This window comes from Chiloscyllium plagiosum, unplaced genomic scaffold (assembly GCF_037043375.1).
Source record: "Chiloscyllium plagiosum isolate Xiang-an unplaced genomic scaffold, Cpla_swu_hap1 HiC_scaffold_5, whole genome shotgun sequence".
Lineage (NCBI taxonomy): Eukaryota > Metazoa > Chordata > Chondrichthyes > Orectolobiformes > Hemiscylliidae > Chiloscyllium > Chiloscyllium plagiosum.
The window spans coordinates 79,481,029-79,502,981 of NW_028270143.1; the positions used below are offsets into that span (position 1 = coordinate 79,481,029).

General features: G+C 41.7%; 1 protein-coding gene across 7 annotated transcripts in view; it reads left to right on the forward strand.

Annotated features, from left to right (window-relative positions):
• adam22 (ADAM metallopeptidase domain 22) overlaps positions 1 to 21,953 on the forward strand; it is a 390,158-nt gene that overhangs the window by 214,213 nt on the left and 153,992 nt on the right. For all 7 annotated transcript variants that reach the window (XM_087987353.1, XM_043690348.2, XM_043690349.2 and 4 more), the window contains exons 11-12: positions 3,658 to 3,824; positions 21,767 to 21,851. In XM_087987353.1, the coding sequence (XP_087843479.1) occupies positions 3,658 to 3,824; positions 21,767 to 21,851 (252 nt within the window). The remainder of the gene's footprint in view (positions 1 to 3,657; positions 3,825 to 21,766; positions 21,852 to 21,953) is intronic.

A 21,953-nucleotide genomic window follows, 5' to 3' on the forward strand; every position in this document is an offset into this window, starting at 1 on the left:
AAGATACAGAGATACTTGCATCTAAATGAGAAGAGATTGAGGTTCACAAGGAAGAAGTATTAGAAATACTGCAGAATGTGAAAATAGACAAGTCCCTGGGCCGGATGGGATCTATCATGGGATCCTCTGGGAAGCAAGGGAAGAGATTGCCGAGCCTTTGGCATTGATCTTCAAATCATCATTATCTACAGGAATAGTGCCTGAGGACTGGAGGATAGCAAATGTGGTTCCCTTGTTCAAAAAGGGTAGTAGAGACAACCCTGATAATTACAGACCAATGAGTCTCACTTCAGTTGTTGGTAAAATGTTGGAAAAGGTTATAGAGAGAGGATTTATAACCATCTAGAACAGAATAATCTGATCAGGGACAGTCAGCACGGTTTTGTGAACGATAGGTTGTGCCTAACGAATCTTATTGAGTTTTTTGACAAAGTGACCAAACAGGTAGATGAGAGTAAACCGATTGATGTGGTGTATATGGATTTCAGCAAGGCGTTCTATAAGGTTCCCCACAGTAGGCTATTGTACAAAATGTGGAGGAATGGGATTGTGGGAGACATAGCAGTTTGGATCAGTAATTGGCTTGCTGAAAGAAAACAGAGGGTTGTAGTTGATGGAACATGTCCAGTTACTAGCGGCGTACCGCAAGGGTCGGTGTTGGGTCCACTGCTGTTCGTCATTTTTATAAATGATCTGGATGAGGGTTTAGAAGGGTGGGTTAGTAAATTTGCAGATGACACTAAGGTCGGTGGAGTTGTGGATAGTGACAAAGGATGTAGTAGGTTGCAGAGAGACATAGATAGGATGCAGAGCTGGGCTGAGAGGTAGCAAATGGAGTTTAATGTGGACAAGTGTGAGGTGATTCACTTTGGACGGAGTAATCGGAATGCACAGTTCTGGGCTAATGGTAAGATTCTTGGGAGTGCAGATGAGCAGAGAGATCTCGGTGTCCATGTACACAGATCCCTGAAAGTTGCCACCCAGATTGGCAGGGATGTTAAGAAGGCATACAGTGTTTTGGCCTTTATTAATAGAGGGATTGAGTTCCGGAACCAGGCGGTTATGCTGCAGCTGTACAAAGCTCTGGTACGGCCACACTTGGAGTATTGTGTACAGTTCTGGTCACCGCATTATAAGAAGGATGTGGAAGCTTTGGAAAGGGTGCAGAGGAGATTTACTAGGATGTTGCCTGGTATGGAAGGAATGTCTTATGAGGAAAGGCTGTGGGCCTCGAGGCTGATCTTGTTAGAGAGAAGAAGGTTGAGAGGTGACTTAATAGAGACATACAATATAATCAGAGAGTTAGATAGGGTGGACAGGGAGAGCCTTTTTCCAAGTATGGGGACGGCAAACACGAGGGGACACAACTTTAAAGCGAGGGGAGACATAAGACAGATGTCAGAGGTAGTTTCTTTACTCAGAGAGTAGTAAGGGTATGCAATGCTTTGTCTGCAACGGTAGTAGTTTCGCCAAGTTTAAGTGCATTTAAGTCGTCATTGGACAGGCATATGGATGTACATGGAATAGTGTAGGTGGGATGGGCTTCAGATTAGTGTGACAGGGCAGCGCAACATTGAGGGCTGAAGGGCCTGTACTGCGTTGTAATATTCTGTGTTCTACTTGTCTGCACATTCCACTAAACTATCTATGAACCTTTGAAGTTCTACACTATTCTCTTCATGAATCACATTATCTGCAAGTTTTCAATATCTAAACATTATGAAATTGTATCCTATATCCAAGATCTGGGCCACTAATATAGATCAAAAAGAGCAATGGTCTGAACATCAAGCCCTGGGGAACTCCACAATCCTTCAGTCTGAAAAATGCTACCACTGTATTGTTTGTTTCTCGTCACTCATCCAATTTTGTAGCTATTTTGCTGTTGTCCTTTTTGATCCATGCATTCTGACTTTTTCTGTGTGCTATTTTATCTAATATCTTTTAGAAATCCATTTGCACCACATCAGCAGTTTTATCCTTCTCAACCCTCTCTGTTACTTTATCAAAATACTCCAGCAAGTTAGTTAAACACAATTTCCTTTAGCAAATCCATGCTGATTTTGCTTAATTAACCTGCCTTTGTTCAAGAAACTGATCATTTTCTCTTGAATTATTATTCCTAGCAGCTTCTCACCACCAAAATCAAACCAACTGGTCAATAGTTTGGGTTTAACTTTATTCCCTTTTTTGGACAAGGGTGAAATGTTCACAGTTTTTGAATCCTCTGGCACTGCCTCTGATTCTGAAGAAGATTGGAAAATTGTGGCTAGTACCTCCACAATTTCCAGTCTCATTTCTTTCAGTATTCTTAGATACAGCTCCTCTGTTTCCATGTAAAAAACCACTTATGGGCGCCTAATCACTCCTCTGTCCTCCTCTTTCAATACTTTCACTACTTATATAGACATAGAATTCTTTTGAACTCCTCTTTCTGTTAGCTGCCAATCTTTTCCATACTATTCCTTTGTTTTTCTATTTTTTTGAAATCCCCTCTGAACTTTCTTTCTTTGGCCTGTTTCTTAATTGTATTATCCACCAAACATATGTCAGAGGAAAAAAACAGAAAGTGTTGGAGAAACACAGCAGATTTGGAGGCATCTATGGAGAGATAAACAGAGTTAACATTTTGAGTCCAGTGACCCTTCAAGACCTTTTGAATTTCTCTGGCACTTCCTGTTTTTTTTCTTGATTTCCAGCATCTGCAGTTCTTTTTTTATCCTCCTTTTCTGCATTGCCTTAAGCTGTATCGCCCTTGTCATCCAGAGAACCCTGTATTTCTTTCCCCTTTGTGGGAATACAATGGGACTATACTTGAAGTCTCTATTCTTTAAAGGAAGCCTTTTTTTAGTTACAGTATTGCCTACTAATCTTTGATACCAATTGCACTAGCCCCTTAATTCTTCATTATTTCTGGGATATTTTATATTTCCCCCGTGAAAACAGATATATAGTATTTGGTTAGTTGCTCTGCCATTTCCTTATTCCCCATTATGAATTTTGATGCATTTGTAATGGATCAGTATTTGCTTTTGCTAATCTTTGCCTCTTTATATACTTATAGAAACTTATACAGTCCATTTATGTATTTCTCATTATTTTATCGACTTTCTGTTTTCCTTTCATTTGGTCCTTCTTTTGCTGAGTTCTAATGTGCAAAATCCAAGGGCTTACCTTTTTCTTTGTAACTTTATATAATCAAATGCAATTGTTGATTTTTTCACGAGTCATGATCGTAACACTTTGTTTCCTGGCTTTGTTTTTGCATTGAAGGAATATATTTTATCTTAAACAACAAGATTGGATATTGTAAACTTTGTATTGGTTGTTTAATTATTAGTCATTGCCCGTCTAATGTCATACCTTTTAATGTAGTTTCCCAATCCATCATCATTCGGTGGAAAATCTGTGAACATTCAGGAAATGCTCGTTATTTGCCACTTGCAGCACTTTCTACTAATTTTCTTTGACCAAGTTAGAACTGATGAGTGATCAAGAGATAGCCCTGAAAAAGTAGTTTCATGTAGTTTTAGTACCTTGCAATGTATCCTTCAATGATATTGCATTTGGTTACGGAATGTACTTTGCACCACATGTAAACATTTTTAATAAGTATATGTACATGTGTTGATTTGTATTGTCATATTGTCATATCAGATATTCAAGGAAGAGCTCAACACCAGAATTGTACTAGTGGCTATGGAAACGTGGTCAGTTGACAACAAGTTCACCATAGATATGAACCCTCAAGTAACTCTACGAGAGTTTATGAAGTACAAGAGAGATTTCATTACAGTGAAGAGTGATGCAATTCATCTATTTTCGTAAGTAGCATATTCAGATATTTCATCAAAATACTGTGAGATTAATTTTTATGTAGGCTGCAAAGAGTTAAACGCTGATGTCATTCAGATATCATCTGCTTGAAACATTATTTGTAACAGCAGTAAACAATCACTTTGTTAGTGAATTTGTTTTTTTCTTGTGATTGTACATTCACTTAAAAAAATGGCCTTCTGTCTGAGCCGCTTTTCAGAAACCCAGGGTCAGCAAAAGAGCATACTACCAGCAAAAGAGAACTTTGAGGAAACAACTGTCATGTTAATGTGGAAGTTACCAATTCACTCTGGGATTTTGGAGGGGATTAGGAGCAACAAATTAGACATTTTCCTTAGATAATGCCCAGTGTTTTTGTGATGCCTTGAGCCAAGTATCAATACCCAACTCAGAGCAACCTTCCCAGCATTCACTCTACAGCTAACAAATAGTTTTGGAAAGTGCTGAACTTGTGAAACAAGTTTGACTTATGTACATGTTTGTAACATAGAAGATGTAGAAAGTTTTTTTTTAAATAAAGAAAACCTAACAATATCTAACCTTGGAAAGGAAATTAGAAGAGGCAACAATCTGTTGATTTTAAATCTGAGATAGATAATATTTTATTAAGCAAAGGTTTTAAGGGATACATGCCAATGACAGGTTTATGGCGTTAGGCCACAGATCAGCCATAATTTCATTGAATAATGGAATAAGTTTGAGGGGCTGAATGGCCTACTTCTGTTCCTATGATACTATAGCAGAAAGTTGGATTTGTGGGTTTTGAGGGGTTTCTACAGGAATTTCAAGATTTATGGAGGTAAAATGATTTCAGGAGGGAGCTCCAGAGATAACGTGAATAAGATATATGAGAGGATGGAGTCGTAGGACTGAAGAGCCCAGAAATGAATGAATCATTTAAGGAGTTTACAAAAGTTAGGAATACCTATATTGAGGATTGATTTTGAGCCTGACAACAAAGATGTAAAATCGAATGGGTTGGAAAATAGGTATCCACCAGGATTAATGGAGCTAGGAGTGATAGGCGAGCAGATTCTTAGTACAGAGCTGAATACCAATGGCTATATTATGGATAGAAGGCCAAGAAGGAAGCTATTAGTGCAATGGACTCTTGCAATTGGAAGTGACAAAAATGTGCATGAGGTTTTTGGCTGGAGTGCAATCGAGGTGAGTGTGGAAGCAGACAATGTTACAGATATATACACAAGTATATTTGCAGATGACAGCAAGGTTGGTGGTGTAGTGGCCAGTAAAGGTGGTTATCTGGAAATGCGGTGAGATTTCGATCACCTGGACCAGTGGACTGAGGAATGATGGGTGGAGTTTAATTTAGATAAATGCAAGGTGTTGCATTTTAGTGGGTCAAATCAGGGCAGGACTCACACAGTCCATGGTACAGCCGTGGGGAGTGTTATAGAACAAAGAGATCTATGGGTATAGGTTCATAGCTCCTTGAAAGTGGCGTCACCGGTAGACAGGATGGTCAGAGCACTGAGTATAGGAGTTGGATTGTCTTGTTGCAGCTGTACGAGACGTTGATGAGGCCACATTTAGGGTACTGCATGCAGCTCTGACCACCCTATTATTGAAATGATATTATTGAATTAGAAAGAATACAGAAAAGACTTCCTAAGATGCTACCTGGACTAGAAGGTTTGATGTACAAGGAGAGGTTTGATAGGCTGACAGTTATTTTCACTACAGGATAAGAGACAGAGGGTTGACCTTAAAGGTCTATAAAATCATGACAGGCTTAGATAAGGTAGGGGAGTCTAAAATTTGTGAACGTAGGTTTAAAGTGAGAGGGGAGAGATACAATAGGGTCCAGTGGGACATGGGGAGTGTCTGGAATGGGCTGCCAGAGGTAGTTGTGGAAGCAAGTACAATTCTGTCATTTAAAAAATATTTAGACAGTTACATGGATGGTGTAGGAATGGAGGGATATGGACCAAACAGAGACAAATGGGTCTAGTTTAATTGTGAAAACTGGGCAGCATGGGTAGGTTGGGCCAAAGGGTCTGTTTCAATATTGTAGACCTCTATGACTATGAGTCTAAGTGTACTTGGTGTTAGAGAGTATGTGAAGTATGAAGCTCAGCACATGCACAGCCATGCTGCCAAGTTTGTGCATAGCTTTGTTATAAGTGAGTGGCTTGGACGAGAGTTGACATCAGCGGCAAAGCAACAGAGCTTATGATTGACAATGAAAAAATGCTTGTGGTTTCCTAATGTTTAACTGAAGGAAATTATGGTTCATTCAAGATTTTATGTCAGATTCAAAGAGGGCAGCTGTCTACTTTCTGCCATCAGTGATGTCAGGTTTATCGAACTCTTCCAGCCTCACAGTTGCCTTTGTAACAGACTTCTGGATGTGGATTTAGGAATCCTGTGCTTACTCATTGTGAGTTCAATACAGGGCAATTTCTCCTCTTTCAGGGAAGGGTAGAATCTTCACGGCACATAAATGGTAGTATTTGTTTGGTGAAATGTTTAGGGGTCTGAGCACAGTGAGCTATGGTGCAATTTGTGGCAGAATCAGAACAAAGAGACTTTGGAGTGTAGGTTCATAGCTCCTTGAAAGTGGAGTCACAGGTAGATAGGATAGTGAAGAAGTCGTTTGGTATGCTTTCCTTTATTGGTCAGAGTATTGAGTACCGGAGTTGGGAGGTCATGTTGCGGCTGTACAGGACATTGGTTAGGCCACTGATGGAATGTTGCGTGCAGTTCTGGTCTCCTTCCTATCAGAAAGATGTTGTGAAACTTGAAAGTGTTCAGAAAAGATTTCCAAGGATGTTGCCAGGGTTGGAGGACTTGAGCTACAGGGAGAGGCTGAACAGGCTGGGGCTGTTTTCCCTGGAGCATCGGAGGTTATAGAGGTTTACAAAATTATGAGGGGCATGGATCAGGTAAATAGGCAAAGTCTTTTCCCTGGGATGGGGGAGTCCAGAACTAGAGGGCATAGGTTTAGGGTGAGAGGGAAAAGATATAAAAGAGACCTGCGGGGCGACCTTTTCACACAGAGGGTGGTACGTGTATGGAATGAGCTGCCATAGGAAGTGGTGGAGGCTGGTACAGTTACAACATTTAAGAGGCATTTGGATGGGTATATGAATAGGAAGGGTTTGGCAGGTGCTAGCAGGTGGGACTAGATTGGATTGGGATATCTGGTTGGCATGGACGAGTTGGACCGAAGGGTCTGTTTCCATGCTGTACATCTCTATGACTCTACAACAAGGCTGATCTTGACGTTGAGAGCCTCTCACTGTCATAAAGTAGCATTGAAAGTTTCTTGCTAGGCGGCAGGGAGTTGCCAGTGAAGGTGGGTTATAACTTGCTAAGTACCTTGTTAATGGCCCAATTTACCTCATGAATATTCAGCTTCATAAATTACCAAACGCGCCAAATAAGAGGAACCCTCCGTGGGAATCAGAGTGGGTACTTGGTGACTTCAGCTCACTGCTTGCTCTGAAGGTCCTTTATGTTCTGCATGACCAAAAAGCATTTCAGGACCTGATCGACAGTGGTCCAACCACATGCACCCCTTGACCACAGTCATTGGCATTCAGCACTTGTCAATCCCTCACAGTCATTTTGGCGCCCATTCAATACAGTTGCAGGCCACTCAGGAAGCATTGGCTTACACTGCATGTTGCATTGCAGCTAGCATTGAAAGGCTGCAGCAGGGAGAGGCACATCACTCATGGATGGCTTATCTCTGTCCAATCTCAGGGTTGTTCACTTGCTGCCTTAGCACTTGACCACTTAGTGCCTACCTGCATGCTCACAGCATCCAAGCTTTGCCTTGCGATGCCGTACCATGCCTGTTAGTGCATTGCTGCTTCAGTTAGAGACAAAGGTGCTCATTATTGCTGTGCTGCCATGCTCTTTTGTACAGACACACAGATGGACTGCTTATCTGTAGGGATCTGTCTACGGGTGAGCAGAGGGGTTAGGCATCATCTTGCTATATGGCACGAGACTTCAATCTGATACCTGCACCATGTAGCAACTAGCTGTACAGCCAACACAGTGCACATTTATTCAACCAAGTGGACAATTTGGAAACTGATGGGGTCCACTGCTGTATCTGGTCACCAGGCAAAGCCCAATGCTTTCAGTGTCCACCATGAACTGTGTTCCCTTCCATCACTTGCCTTTTCTAGATGTGAAATGCAACTGGAAAATGGTTGGGACAACACCAGGAGAGAATCAGTGTCACTTTGACGGTTAAAGTGCGTGATCCACATCTCAGGGAGAGGTCAAAGACTTAGGGCCCCTCAGGATGCATGGAGTGTGCAGAAAGCCCAGAATTTTCCAGCCTGACTTCATTTCCTGGGATGAAGAACTTGCAGTACTTACATTGGCTCTATATTCCCAGGATTCTGTGATGGTACAATGCCGGATGCTGAAGCAGGTCCTGAAGGCTGTGGGAGTGGGAGGCCATCCTATCCTGGTGACTGTGAAGGTGACAGCTGCTGTGCATTTCTGGCTGATAGGGTTTTTTTTTTTAGATTAGATTACTTACAGTGTGGAAACAGGCCCTTCGGCCCAACAAGTCCACACCGCCCCGCCGAAGCGCAACCCACCCATTCCCCTACCTTTACCCCTTACCTAACACTATGGGCAATTTAGCATGGCCAATTCACCTGGCCTGCACATCTTTGGACTGTGGGAGGAAACCGGAGCACCCAGAGGAAACCCACGCAGACACGGGGAGAACGTGCAAACTCCACACAGTCAGTCGCCTGAGGCGGGAATTGAACCCGGGTCTCTGGCGCTGTGAGGCAGCAGTGCTAACCACTGTGCCACCGTGCCGCCCACTAAGGTTCTTCTAGGCAGTGATGGGTGACCTGTTTGGGACCTCTCAGTTGTACACTCACAAAAACATGGTGACAGTGGCTGAGGTCATCTGTGGAAGATCACACCGATGTCATGGTCAGTGCTGCAGCCCAGGCAGTAGGATTTAGAAACATAGTTGGCTTCTCCCAGGTGCAGGGTACCATTGACTGTAAACACACGACACTGAGAGGGCCATATCACAACCCTGCAGAATTCATCAGTCGGAACGGCTTCCATTCAGTTCATGTCCAGGTGATCTGTGATCACCATTTACCAGTTTCTGGAGTTGTGTGCCCGCTACCCTGCCATCTGCAACGACACCTACGTCCTAGAGCACTCTTATATACCTGCTGAATTTGAGGGTGATGGTGCCTTACAAGACTGGTTACTTGAGGACAAGGGCTCCCCAATTTAATGACACCATTGTGCAATCTCCATCTGTTACAGAGCACAGATACATGCTTTGACCAGGGCTGAGGTGAAGCAGACAATGGTGCTGCTGGAGATGTAATTCTACTGCCTGGAATCCAGTCTGGGGGAGCCTTCCAATATTGTCTGAACAGAGTGTGTTAGTCATTCCTGATGAAGGGCTTATGCCCGAAACGTCGACTCTCTTGCTCCTCCAGTGCTGCCTGACCGGCTTTTCCAGCACCATACTCTCAACTCTGAACAGAGTATGCTGCTTTGTATAAATGGAGCAGGCAAAGTGGTGAAGTGCTGGATGCTGAGGAACTGGGCAATTGGAGAACTCTTCTATGGAAGATGACAAGGTTATTGGGAAGCTCTGCTTGTAAGTAACAGAAGTCAGCTACAAGCCAGACATGATCTTGTTGACACCTGGTTCCTGTAGATGAGAGCTGGGTGCTGTAGACCATCGGAGAGTGTAAAACAGTCATTGGTTGTCACACCTTTCTTTGGTTTGCTTTGTGAGGTAAACTGCAGCCTCTACTGGTTTTGTTTGTGTTCACTTTTGCTGGCTGTAAATAAAAGCACATGTTTGGATTTGACGGATTGTCACTGTCCAGAAAACAATTGGTGGGTCTGCAGTGTAACCTTGGGAACAGAGTAGTGGTGACTAAGGGAAAGTGTTCAGATGGGATGTAGCTACAGATAAGGACAGGTAGGACGTGTTGCCTGAATGGTGAGAGAATGGGTTTGTATGAGTGAGGGACTGTCAGCCATGTTGGCTGTGTGGCTGTTGGACAATGACCTCGCTAGCCAAGGGCAATGTCAGATTGCCAACACTCCTCCATGTGTACAGTGGCCTTTCAAAATGGCAAGGACACAGGCCCAAAATCAATGGATTGGACATCCACCGAGTGGCAAGTTGTGATTGGAATCAGACTTGGCGGATGCCATAGGGTGGCGTAGCAAGTTAATGAGGTGTATTTGTTAAGATGCAGCGAAAAATTCTTGCTGCAATAAGCCTCTCAGTGAAAATCATTCCAAAAACTCAACAGAGCTCATACATACTGAGAAAAGTAAAATTCAGTCCATTGTTAGATTTCATAAAGACTGCTACGATCCGCAAGGATATTTCTGTTCCTTGCAGTGTTATATATTTTCCAAAATAAGGTTTCTCTCTTTACTCCCTTCCTACATCATTTCCTTTCAAATACTTCTTTCATTTTAAATATTAAGTTGACTGTTCATCTTGCTTTCTCAATACTTAATAAAAAAAAACCTCTGCATCAATAGGAAAGAGATACTATTATTGTTGAGTCCCATATGGGTTTCTGTGATAAATTGACATTGCTAAAGTGTGATACTCTGAGGAAGATATTGGTATCCTAAGTATAGCCTGATTGATAAATAACCTCCAAATTTTGGAAAGTTGGTTTATGGTTCAAGTTAGAACTGTTTTTTTAATTGGTAACTAATTAGGCTCCCTACTCATTAAATAAAACAACCCTTCAAGGGGATATTAATGCTAATAAGACTGCTGAACCCAATAAGCTCTGCTGTTATGAATTAGTGAGATGATTTGTCAAAATCCCATAGATCTCGCTTCTTCTGCCCCATGTGGTATATCATTCCAAGTATTCATTATTTTCTTGAATATAATGAAAGATAAATCTCAGGATTATGCAATACTGCTTTACTTTAATGTGACATTGTACTTGAAACAAGAGCTGATCACAGCACAAAGTATCAACAATTAACAAGATGATGATCCTGACGATTTTGTACTGTACCTTTATGTAATGTGGTCTGCTTTTTAAGTTACGCATCAAATTGTCCAGATTTGGAAAATGATCATTTAGCCATCAGTCTGTATTTTCCCTTTGCAAATTCAATTATTTTCATCATATGCTTATGCTGGTTCTTAATGAGAATACAGTTAGATATGTTCGGTCTGTATCCTCTAGAGTTTAGAAGAGTCAGAGGTGACTTAATTGAAACATGTAAGATCCTGAGGGGACTTGACTGGGTAGATGTTGAAAGGATGTTTCCTCTGGTGGGAGAATCTCAAACTAGTCATCATAGTTTAAAATTGAGGGGGCTGCTCTTTAAAACAGATAAAAAAAACATTTTTCTCTCAGAGGATTGAGAGTCTTTGGAATTCCCTTCCTCAAAAGGCAATGGATGCATAATTTTAAAATATTTTTAATGTAGAGGTAGACAGATTCCTGATTGACAAGGAGATGAAAGATTGTCGGAGAAAGGCAGAAATGTAGAGTTGAGGATGAAAGCAGATCATCCGTGATCTTATTGAGTGATGGAGCAGGGTCAATGGGCAGAGTGGCCTACTGTCATTCCTTGTTTGTGTGTTTGTTTGTACATGTGCAGAGGAACCTCGATTATCTGAATGAGATGGGTGGGCACTATTTCATTCGGATAATCAATTGTTTGGATAATCGACTTACCTTAAACAAGGGAAACTATACTGTTCTAACGCTGTGCTGCACCAGAGAATTTGTTCAAATCTATAATTTTAATGAGTCTGCCACTTAAACAAACTAATCCTTGCAGTCTGCAAATTACAGGTTAGAATGTGAAGGACTTACCATCGCATAAATACTGTATATCAAATCCCAGCATTAAACAAGGTCCTGAACAGCTCCTCTGATCACAAGAGCATTTGTCAGTTTCCAGGAACACAGTCTCATGATAGGAAGACAGAAGCTCTGCCTCAATCATGTGTTTATGTTCTCGGCCATTTTTTTTTAAATGAACGGCCCAAGAAAGTGAGGGAAATACAGTTCTGTGAAACATTTACTTTTATAAAGGGCTGTGTGACAACCCTTACCTTAAAAATATCCAGTTGCTGACGCTTGAGCTGCTTGTGTTTCTTTGTTTTTGCCAGCATTTTCACATGTCCTTCAGTACAAGTAAATCGAATACACTTACCTCTTTGATGTAACATTTTTGTGGGACCTTGAAATTCTACTTTGGATAATCTGAAATTTGGATAATCAATATTCGGATAATTGTGGTTCCTCTGTATGTGAAACTTAATCTACACTTTATCTACCTATCGATATTCTTCAGTAAAGCTTGTAGTTACATCTATCCTTTTAGTGGCCCTGTTTAGATTGCATCAGTAAAGTTGACAACTATGTTTAGTTTCTAAAGGCAAATCATTTCAATGAAACAGAATCAGCATGACTCCAAGCAGTGACACCTTAAGGATTAGAACCGACCACTCAACAATTAAGCTACTGTATATGAAATAGCAAACTGATATTTTAGTTACCCTCTGCTCAGTACACTCTGTGTACACTCTGTGAAAGCTGCTTCTTTCACAGTCAAATGCATCAATTTATGAATAAAACAGCAATGAAATCACCAGTTTGCACCTAATTTAAGGGCTGGCATCTTTAAATCTTTTGAGCATCTGACTGCAGTTGTCATATGAAAGCCTTTCAGATAGACTGTCTCTTTCTTTAGTAATGCTGCCAGTTTGAAGCCTGGCATTATCACAGATGAGAAAAAGAACATTCTTTCCAAAGATTACTCATGTTGTTGTGTTATACTTCACGGAAGTCAACAATGGTTTTGCTTATGATCCCAACAACGATTTTGCTGTTAAGGAGAAAAAAAATGCAATTGTTAATAATCTGAAATAGTGAGCATTCATAGCAAGACTATGTATTGTGGTCTATGAAGAAGAGTCATTTTCACCTTGAGTGATGAAGACCTTTGAAGGTAATACAGTTAATGACAAATAGATAGCAGAGTGGGTTAGAATGGCAGTGTCACAGAAAGAAACTGATTTCAGATCCAACCCAGACTTCTACACGGAAGTATTTATCCTTTAAAGCATGTTATGAAACGATTTTCAATCTTAATCTACTTTCTGTTGCTTCACCCATCAGATGCAAACTCCTCTAAGATGCGAAAAGAACAATTTTATTCAACAAGCTTAAAATATTGATCATTGTGAGAAATGGAGTGACAGAGTAGCAGCAATATTGTAATGAGATATATTGTTATTTTAGGGTAGAGAAAACCCTCATTCATTGGAAAATTGTTGCAAGAATGCTTCATGCTGACATTGTGCCATAGTTGAACCTGCTCCAATCTAATAAATCTGGTAAAAAGCATTTTAACTCCCTCTCGGAGTGTATTTCTATTTGAATTCTTGCTACCCTTAATAGAAGGAGGTAGTCGAGGAAGAAACTGAAGGAGAGGTTTTGACAAGATGGGTGAAGAATGACGGAGACTATCTCATTGGGGAAACTGCCACATTCTAAATGAGAGAAGAAAAGGGGGGTGGAAAAGAGATAGTGAATAGGGAGAAGGATAAAGAGGAATGGAAGTGGAAAAAGCAACGTAGTAAGGGAAGGGGGAAGAAAAGGGTGCTTTAGGAGGGAAATGAGATGAAAGAGAAGGGAAACAAGTGAGGGAAACTGTTGAGGATCAAAGGTGGCAGATATCAGTGAACTCCTGTATGGCAAGCGGTATAGCTTTCTTTTCACGTTACCTAGCTATCCTGGTGGGTCCCAGGTTTTGTCTCAGTCAGGTGGAGAACTAGGGAAGTCTTCTGAATAGAGGACACAAACTTAAGCCCAGTGAAAAGTTTTGGTGAGAGTAAGCTTCCAGTGAGGGGAAGGGCTGGTGGCAGGCAGATTCCAGTGAGTGAGAAGGCACTAGAGGCAAGATGACAATACAGGGCTGGTTTCAGTATTAAGGCTGATAGAAACTGGCACACCGGGGATAGCTTGAATCATAATGGAATGAGATCAGGAGAATATTGGCTTAAGAAGAATTAGCTGGCAGAATTTCAGGTACTGCAGGTGGCTGAGAATGATTTGGAGTGTCATCAACAAATGATGCATAAAATGCAACTTGTATACACATAATTTGTATTCATTATATGATAAACCTCTTCTGTTGATACAATTCCTGTCTGTGCTATTTAACAGTTTATTAATCTTTTCCATTATAAATCTCTATGTCTGCATGGATTATATTTTATACTCAATATATGAGGCTTGTTTTGTTGAAACCTCATCAAGTGCCTGAATGAAATTAGACCATGTATTGTGGTCTACGAAGAAGAGTCATTTTCATCTTGAATAATGAATACCTTTTGAATGAGGTCGAGAAAGGCTCTACAAAAACTGTACTTGGGGTGCAAAATGTCTCCTGTTAGAAAAAACGGATAAAACTTGATGGGGTTAAAAAAAATTTGCCTTCTACAAACGATTCTGGGTAATCCAAGATGGAGGATGGGAAAAATTTCAGGCTGTAACAGCTGCACCTTTTTTAAGGTATTTTAGGTGTTGGAGGTGATTTCCTCGAATTCCAGGAGCAGCAATTACTGTTTTATATGCTATTGCGTTGTTTTGGAACTTTGGGGAAAAAAAAGTCAAAACAACAGCAGTTTTAAAAGGGAGAAGAACAGACAAAGGAAGCACATGGTGAGGACAGTCCAGGAAAGAGGGAAAGAAACCAACACTGCCTTTGCTGTTTGAATTCATGGATCGCTGGACATCGGAGTGCGTCTGGGAAAATTAACAAACAATGAAATTCACAACTGATCTTGGAGGAACTATTGAGTGAAGTTCACAGCACAGAAGCAGATAAATGTATTGTTGTTTTAAGTGTGACCTACAGAAAGTCTGGAGGAGTAAGCAGAGTGGGTTCTTTCTTGATTATATGTTTTTGGAGATATGTCTCTTTATTAAACTTAAAATATAAGCCATAATTTAACCTGGGGCAGTGTTTGTAGATGAATAAGACGGTGTTATTTTCTGGGCCTCTATATTGTGAAGAAGCAAAAATGGCTTTTAGTAAAGTGAAATGTGCTTCTTGTCAGATGTGGGAGTTTAAATAGAGTTTAAAGGTTACTGCGGATTTTATCTGCCAAAAATGCTGTTGGTTGCGAACCTTAACAGATCGAATGGATCGGTTAGAGAGACAGTTAGAAGCAATTAGGAATTTGCATTAACAACAGTATATGATGGATGGCAGTTATAGGAATGGGGGAAAGTCTCAGGTACAGTCACATAGATGGGTTAATTCCAGGAAAGGTAAGAGAGGTAGGCAGCTAGAGCAGGAGTCTTTTGTGGCTATACCCATTTCAAACAAGTATGCTGTTTTGGAAACTGTAGGGGAAGGATGGATTCTCAGGGGAACATAGCACGAACAGCCAAGTTTTGTGGTATTGAGACTGACTCTAATGCAACGAGGGGTACGTAGGCTTCAAAGAGATCAATTGTGCTAGGGGATTTTATAATCATCTAGCAAGCAACAATTTGATTTCAGATAATCAACATGGTTTCGTCAAGGGTAGGTCGTGTCTCACAAAGGTCATTGAATTTTTTGAGAAGGTGACCAAGCATGTAGATGAAGGTAGGGCAGTTGACGTGATATACTTGGACTTCAGTAAAGCCTTTGATAAGGTTCCACATGGTAGGCAGTTGGAGAAAATGCAGAGGCATGGGATTGAGGGTGACATAGCAGTTTAGAAACTGGCTTTCTGGAAGAAGGCAGCGAGTGTTGGTTGATGGAAAATATTCAGTCTGGAGTCTGGTTACTAGTGGTGTGCCACAAGGATCTGTTTTGGGACCATTGCTGTTTGTCATTTTTATAAATGACTGAGACATAGGCATAGGTAAGATGGATTAGTAAATTTGCAGACGACACTAAAGTCGGTGGAGTAGTGGACAGTTTGGAAGAATGTTACAGGTTGCAGGGGGACTTGGATAAACTGCAGAATTGGGCTGAGAGGTGGCAAATGGAGTTCAATGCAGTTAAATGTGAGGTGATGCACTTTGGGAAGAATAACAGGAAGGCAGAGTACTGGGTCAATGGAAAGGTTCTTGGTAGTGTGGATGTGCAGAGGGATCTTGGAGTCTATGTACATACATCCCTGAAAGTTGCCATCCAGGTGAATACTGCTGTTAAGAAGGCATACAGTGTGTTAGGTTTCATTGGTAGAGGGATTGAGTTCCGGAACACGCAATATCATGCTGCAACTATACAAAACGCTGCTGAGGCCACACTTGGAATATTGTGTACAGTTCTGGTCGCCCTGTTACAGAAAGGATGTGGAAACACTGGAAAAGGTGCAGAGGAGATTTACCAGGATGTTGCCTGGTCTGGAGGAAAGGTCTTATGAGGAAAGTCTGAGAGACTTGGAAAGAAGAAGGCTCAGGAAGGATTTGATAGAGACATATAAGATGATCAGAGGATTAGATAGGGTAGACCGTGAAATACCTTTTCCTAGGATGATGATGTCAGCTTGTATGCGAGGGCATAACTACAAATTGAGGGGTGATAGATTTAAGACAGATGTCAGAGGCAAGTTCTTTAACCAGAGAGTGGTAAGGGCGTGGAATGCCCTACCTGCTACGGTAGTCAACTAGCCACATTAGGGAGATTAAAAGAATCCTTTGCTAAACACATGGATGATATTGGGATAGTGTAGGGGGGTGAAGTGAGAATACTTCATAGGTCGGGGCAACATCAAGGGCCGAAGGGCCTGTTCTGCGCTGTATTGTTCCATGTTCTATGTTCTATTCTCTAGTCCAAGGTATAGACAGACGTTTCTGTGGCCAGCAGCAAAAAATCAGAATGGTGTGTTGCTTCCCTGGTGCCAGGATCAAGGATGTCTCAGAGAGGGTGCAGAATGTTCTCACGGGGAGAGGAGCCAACAAGAGGTCATTGTCCACATAGGAAGGGAAAAGGTTGATAGTCTGAAGGGAGATTACAGAGAGTTAGGCAGGAATTTAAAAAGGAAGCCCTCAAGAGTAGTAAGATCTGGATTACTCCCGGTGCTACGAGCTAGTGAGGGCAGGAATAGGAGGATAGAGCAGATGAATGCATGGCTGAGGAGCTGGTGAATGGGAGAAGGATTCATATTTTTGGATCATTGGAATCTCTTTTGGGGTAGAAGTGACCTGTACAAGAAGGACAGATTGCACCTAAATTGGAAGGGGACTAGTGTACTGGAAGGGAAATTTGCTGGAGCTGCTCGGGAGGATTTAAACTAGTAAGGTGGGGGGGGGGTGGAACCAGGGAGATAGTGAGGAAAGAGATCGATCTGAGACTGGTACAGCTGAGAACAGAAGTGAATCAAACAGTCAGGGCAGGCAGGGACAAGGTAGGACTAATAAATTAAACTGCATTTATTTCAATGCAAGGGGCCTAACAGGGAAGGCAGATGAACTCAGGGCGTGGTTAGGAACATGGGACTGGGATATCATAGCAATTACAGAAACATGGCTCAGGGATGGGCAGGACTGGCAGCTTAATGTTCCAGGATACAAATACTCAGGAAGGATAGAAAGGGAGGCAAGAGAGGAGGGGGAGTGGCATTTTTGATAAGGGATATCATTACAGCTGTTCTGAGGGAGGATATTCCTGGAAATACATCCAGGGAAGTTATTTGGGTGGAACTGAGAAATAAGAAAGGGATGATCACCTTATTGGGATTGTATTATAGACCCTCTAATAGTCATAGGGAAATTGAGAAACAAATTTGTAAGGAGATCTCAGCTATCTGTAAAATAATAGGGTAGTTATGGTGGGGGATGATAACTTTCCAAACATCGACTAGGACTGCCATAGTGTTAAGGGTTTAGGTGGAGAGGAATTTGTTACGTGTGTATAAGAAAACTTTCTAATTCCATATATGGATGTACCTACTAGAGAAGGTGCAAAACTTGACCTACTCTTGGGAAATAAAGCTGGACAGGTGACTGAGGTGTCAGTGGGAGAGCACTTTGGGGCCAGCAACCATAATTCTATTACATTTCAAATAGTGATGGAAAAGGATAGACCAGATCTAAAGGTTGAAGTTCTAAATTGGAGAAAGGCCAATTTTGACAGTAATAGCCAAGAACTTTTGAAAGCTGATTGGGGGCAGATGTTCGCAAGTAAAGGTACGGCTGGAAAATGGGAAGCCTTCAGAAATGATATAACGAGAATCCAGAGAAAGTATACTCCTGTTAGGGTGCAAGGAAAGGCTGGTGGGGATGGGGAATGCTGGATGACTAAAGAAATTGAGGGTTTGGTTAAGAAAAAGAAGGAAGGTCGAGTGAATCCTCAGAAGAGTATAAAGGAAGTAGGAGTATACTTAAGAAGGAAATCAAGAGGGCAAAACGGGGACATGAGATAGCTTTGGCTAATAGAATTAAGGAGAATCCAAAGGATTTTTACAAATACGTTAATGACTAAAGGGTAACTAGGGAGAGTATAGGGCCCCTCAAAGATCAGCAAGGCGGCCTTTGTGTGGAGCCGCAGAAAATGGGGGAGATACTAAACGAGTATTTTGCATCAGTAGTTACTGTGGAAAAGGATATGGAAGATATAGAATGCAGGGAAATAGATGGTGACATCTAGCAAAATGTCCAGATTACAGAGGAGGAAGTGCTGGGTGTCTTGAAACGGTCAAAGGTAGATAAATCCCCAGGATCTGATCAGGTGTACCTGAGAACTCTGTGGAAGCTAGAGAAGTGAGTGCTGGGCCTCTTGCTGAGATATTTGTATCATCGATAGTCACAGGTGATGTGTTGGAAGACTGGAGGTTGGCTCACGTGGTGCCACTGTTTAAGAAGGTGGTAAGGACAAGCCAGGGAACTATAGACCGGTGAGCCTGACCTCGGTGGTGGGCAAGTTGTTGGAGGGAATCCTGAGGGATAGGATGTACATGTATTTGGAAAGGCAAGGACTGATCAGGGATAGTCAACATGGCTTTGTGCGTGGGAAATCATGTCTCACAAACTTGATTGAGTTTTTTGAGGGAGTAACCATGAGGATTGATGAGGGCAGAGCAGTAGATGTGATCCATATGGATTTCAGTAAGGCATTCAACAAGGTTCCCCATGGGAGACTGATTAGCAAGGTTAGATCTCACGGAATACAGGGAGAACAAGCCATTTGGATACAGAACTGGCTCAAAGGTAGAAGGCAGAGGGTGGTAGTGGAGGGTAGTTTTTCAGACTGGAGGCCTGTGAACAGTGGAGTGCCATAAGGAGCGGTGCTGGGTGCTCTACTTTTTGTTATTTACATAAATGATTTGAATGTGAGCAGAAGAGATACAGTTTGCAGATGACACCAAAATTGGAGGTGTGATAGCGAAGAGGGTTACCTCAGATTATAACAGGATCTTGACAGATGGAGTTTAATTCAGATAAATGCGAGGTGCTGCATTTTAGGAAAGCAAATCTTAGCAGGACGTATACACTTAATGGTAAGGTCCTTGGGAGTGTTGCTGAACAAAGAGACCTTGGAGTGCAGGTACATAGCTCCTTGAAAGTGGAGTCTCAGGTAGATAGGATAGTGAAGAAGTTGTTTGGTATGCTTTCCTTTATTGGTCAGAGTATTGAGTACAGGAGTTGGGAGGTCATGTTTCAGCTGTACAGGACATTGGTTAGGCCACTGTTGGAATATTGCATGCAATTTTGGTCTCCTTCCTATCGGAAAAATGTTGTGAAACTTGAAACGGTTCAGAAAAGATTTCCAAGGATGTTGCCAGGGTTGGAGGGTTTGAGCTACAGGGAGAGACTGAACAGGCTGGGGCTGTTTTCCCTGGAGCGTCGGAGGCCGAGGGGTGACCTTATAGAGGTTTACAAAGTTATGAGGGGCATGGATAGGGTAAATAGACAAAGTCTTTTCCCTGGGGTGGGGGGAGTCCAGAACTCGAGGGCATAGGTTTAGGGTGAGAGGGGAAAGATATAAAAGAGACTTAAGGGGCAACCTTTTTACGCAGAGGGTGGTACGTGTATGGAATGAGCTGCCAGAGGAAGTGGTGGAGGCTGGTACAATTGCAACATTTGAGAAGCATTTGGATGGGTATATGAATAGGAAGGGTTTGGAGGGATGTGTTGGGTGCTGGCAGGTGGGACTAGATTGGTTTAGGATATCTGGTCGGCATGGATGGGTTGCAGTTGCATAAGACTCTGGTGCGGCCGCATCTGGAGTATTGTGTGCAGTTTTGGTTGCCATACTATAGGAAGGATGTGGAGGCACTGGAACGGGTGCAGAGGAGGTTTACCAGGATGTTGCCTGGTATGGTAGAAAGATCGTATAAGGAAAGGCTGAGGCACTTGGGGTTGTTTTCATTGGAGAAAAGAAGGTTTAGGGGTGACTTGATAGAGGTATACAAGATGATTAGGGGTTTAGATAGGGTCGACAGTGAGAATCTTTTTCCACGTGTGGAGTCAGCTATTACAAGGGGGCATAGCTTCAAATTAAGGGGGGGTAGGTATAGGACAGATGTTAGGGGTAGGTTCTTTACTCAGCGAGTCGTGAGTTCATGGAATGCCCTGCCAGTAGCAGTGGTGGACTCTCCCTCATTATGGGCATTTAAGCGGGCATTGGATAGGCATATGGAGGTTATTGGGCTAGTGTAGGTTAGGTGGGCTTGGATCGGCGCAACATCGAGGGCCGAAGGGCCTGTACTGCGCTGTATTCTTCTATGTTCTATGTCTGTTTCCATGCTATACATCTCTATGACTCTAATTAAGATCTACACATCCTTCACAGTTTGGCAGAATATAACCTATTATGGCAGTGAGTCTCAGTGCTGCTCCACACTACCATCCAGTGGCCAAAGTGCAGATGTGCAGGCAGATCCAAACAATTCTTCATGTATTCTCCAGCATCACATCTTAATGGAAATTCGATGGATGTATTTCTCAGAAAACATTAAAATCACTTTTTGACTTATACTTCAACTCCAAAAATTCTGAAACTTCTGAAAATTCTGAAAGAAAAAAACATTTTGTCAAAAACGGAATCATAGGTTGCTGAAAAATCTCAGCTGATCTTGCAGCATCTGTGAAGAGAAATCAGAGTTAACATTTCAGGTTTCCTCAGAACCCAGACCTGAGGAAAGGTCACTGAACCAAATGTTAACTCTGATTTCTGTCCACAGATGCTGCCAGACCTGCTGAGCTTTTCCAGCAACTTCTGTTTTTGGTCCTGATTTACAGCCTCTTCAGTTCATTTGGGTTTTATTTAACGTTTTGTCAAAGTCTTTTTTTTTTTACTATACTCAAAATGGATCAAATGATTATTTACATAAATTACCTAAGGTTTGTTTCATTGAATTTGCAGTTTTCTATATTTTTGATATCATAGATTTACCAAATTCCTGGGATTAGTACAGGAGTTTGGGAGAACCTGTGCAGTGATTCTAGTGAGAAACCACCAACTCTTGCAGGTCACACAGAGTGACACCTCTAACAACACCAATATCAATTACTGCGCCACCATTTGGAAGTTCAGGCACTTGATGAGGTTTCAACAATACAAGTCTCACATACTAAGTATAAAATATAATCCATTTGGACATGAGGATTTGTAATGGAAAAGATTAATGATCTGTTAAATGACACGGACAGGAATTGTATCAGACAAAAGAGGTTTATTATATAATGAATACAAAATATGTGTATACAAGTTGCATTCGTGAAGAACATAAACAAATCATACTCTGGTTGAGCTACAATACAGCCGCATGGAACTGTCAGTGGTTCCATTCATGGATCTGCTGTGTGTTCACCACATTTTGTGTGTCCTTGAAAGGAATCATACTTGTAAAAGTAACGGCACCAGCAATGTAAAGTTGTTATTTGTTTGGTACATCTTTTGAAATACATCTGAAATTAAATACTGTTTTCTTTATTTTAAGGGGAACTATGTTTAAAAGCAGCCAGAGTGGAGCAGCATACGTTGGTGGAATTTGCACACAGTCTAAAAGTGGCGGGGTGAATGAGGTAATCTTCTGTTCTGATAAATGTTGACCTGGGAAGTTGCAAGAAGGACTGTGCCGATGAAATGGTGAGATGCAGGTTCACTAGATTTCCAAACTGGTTTGT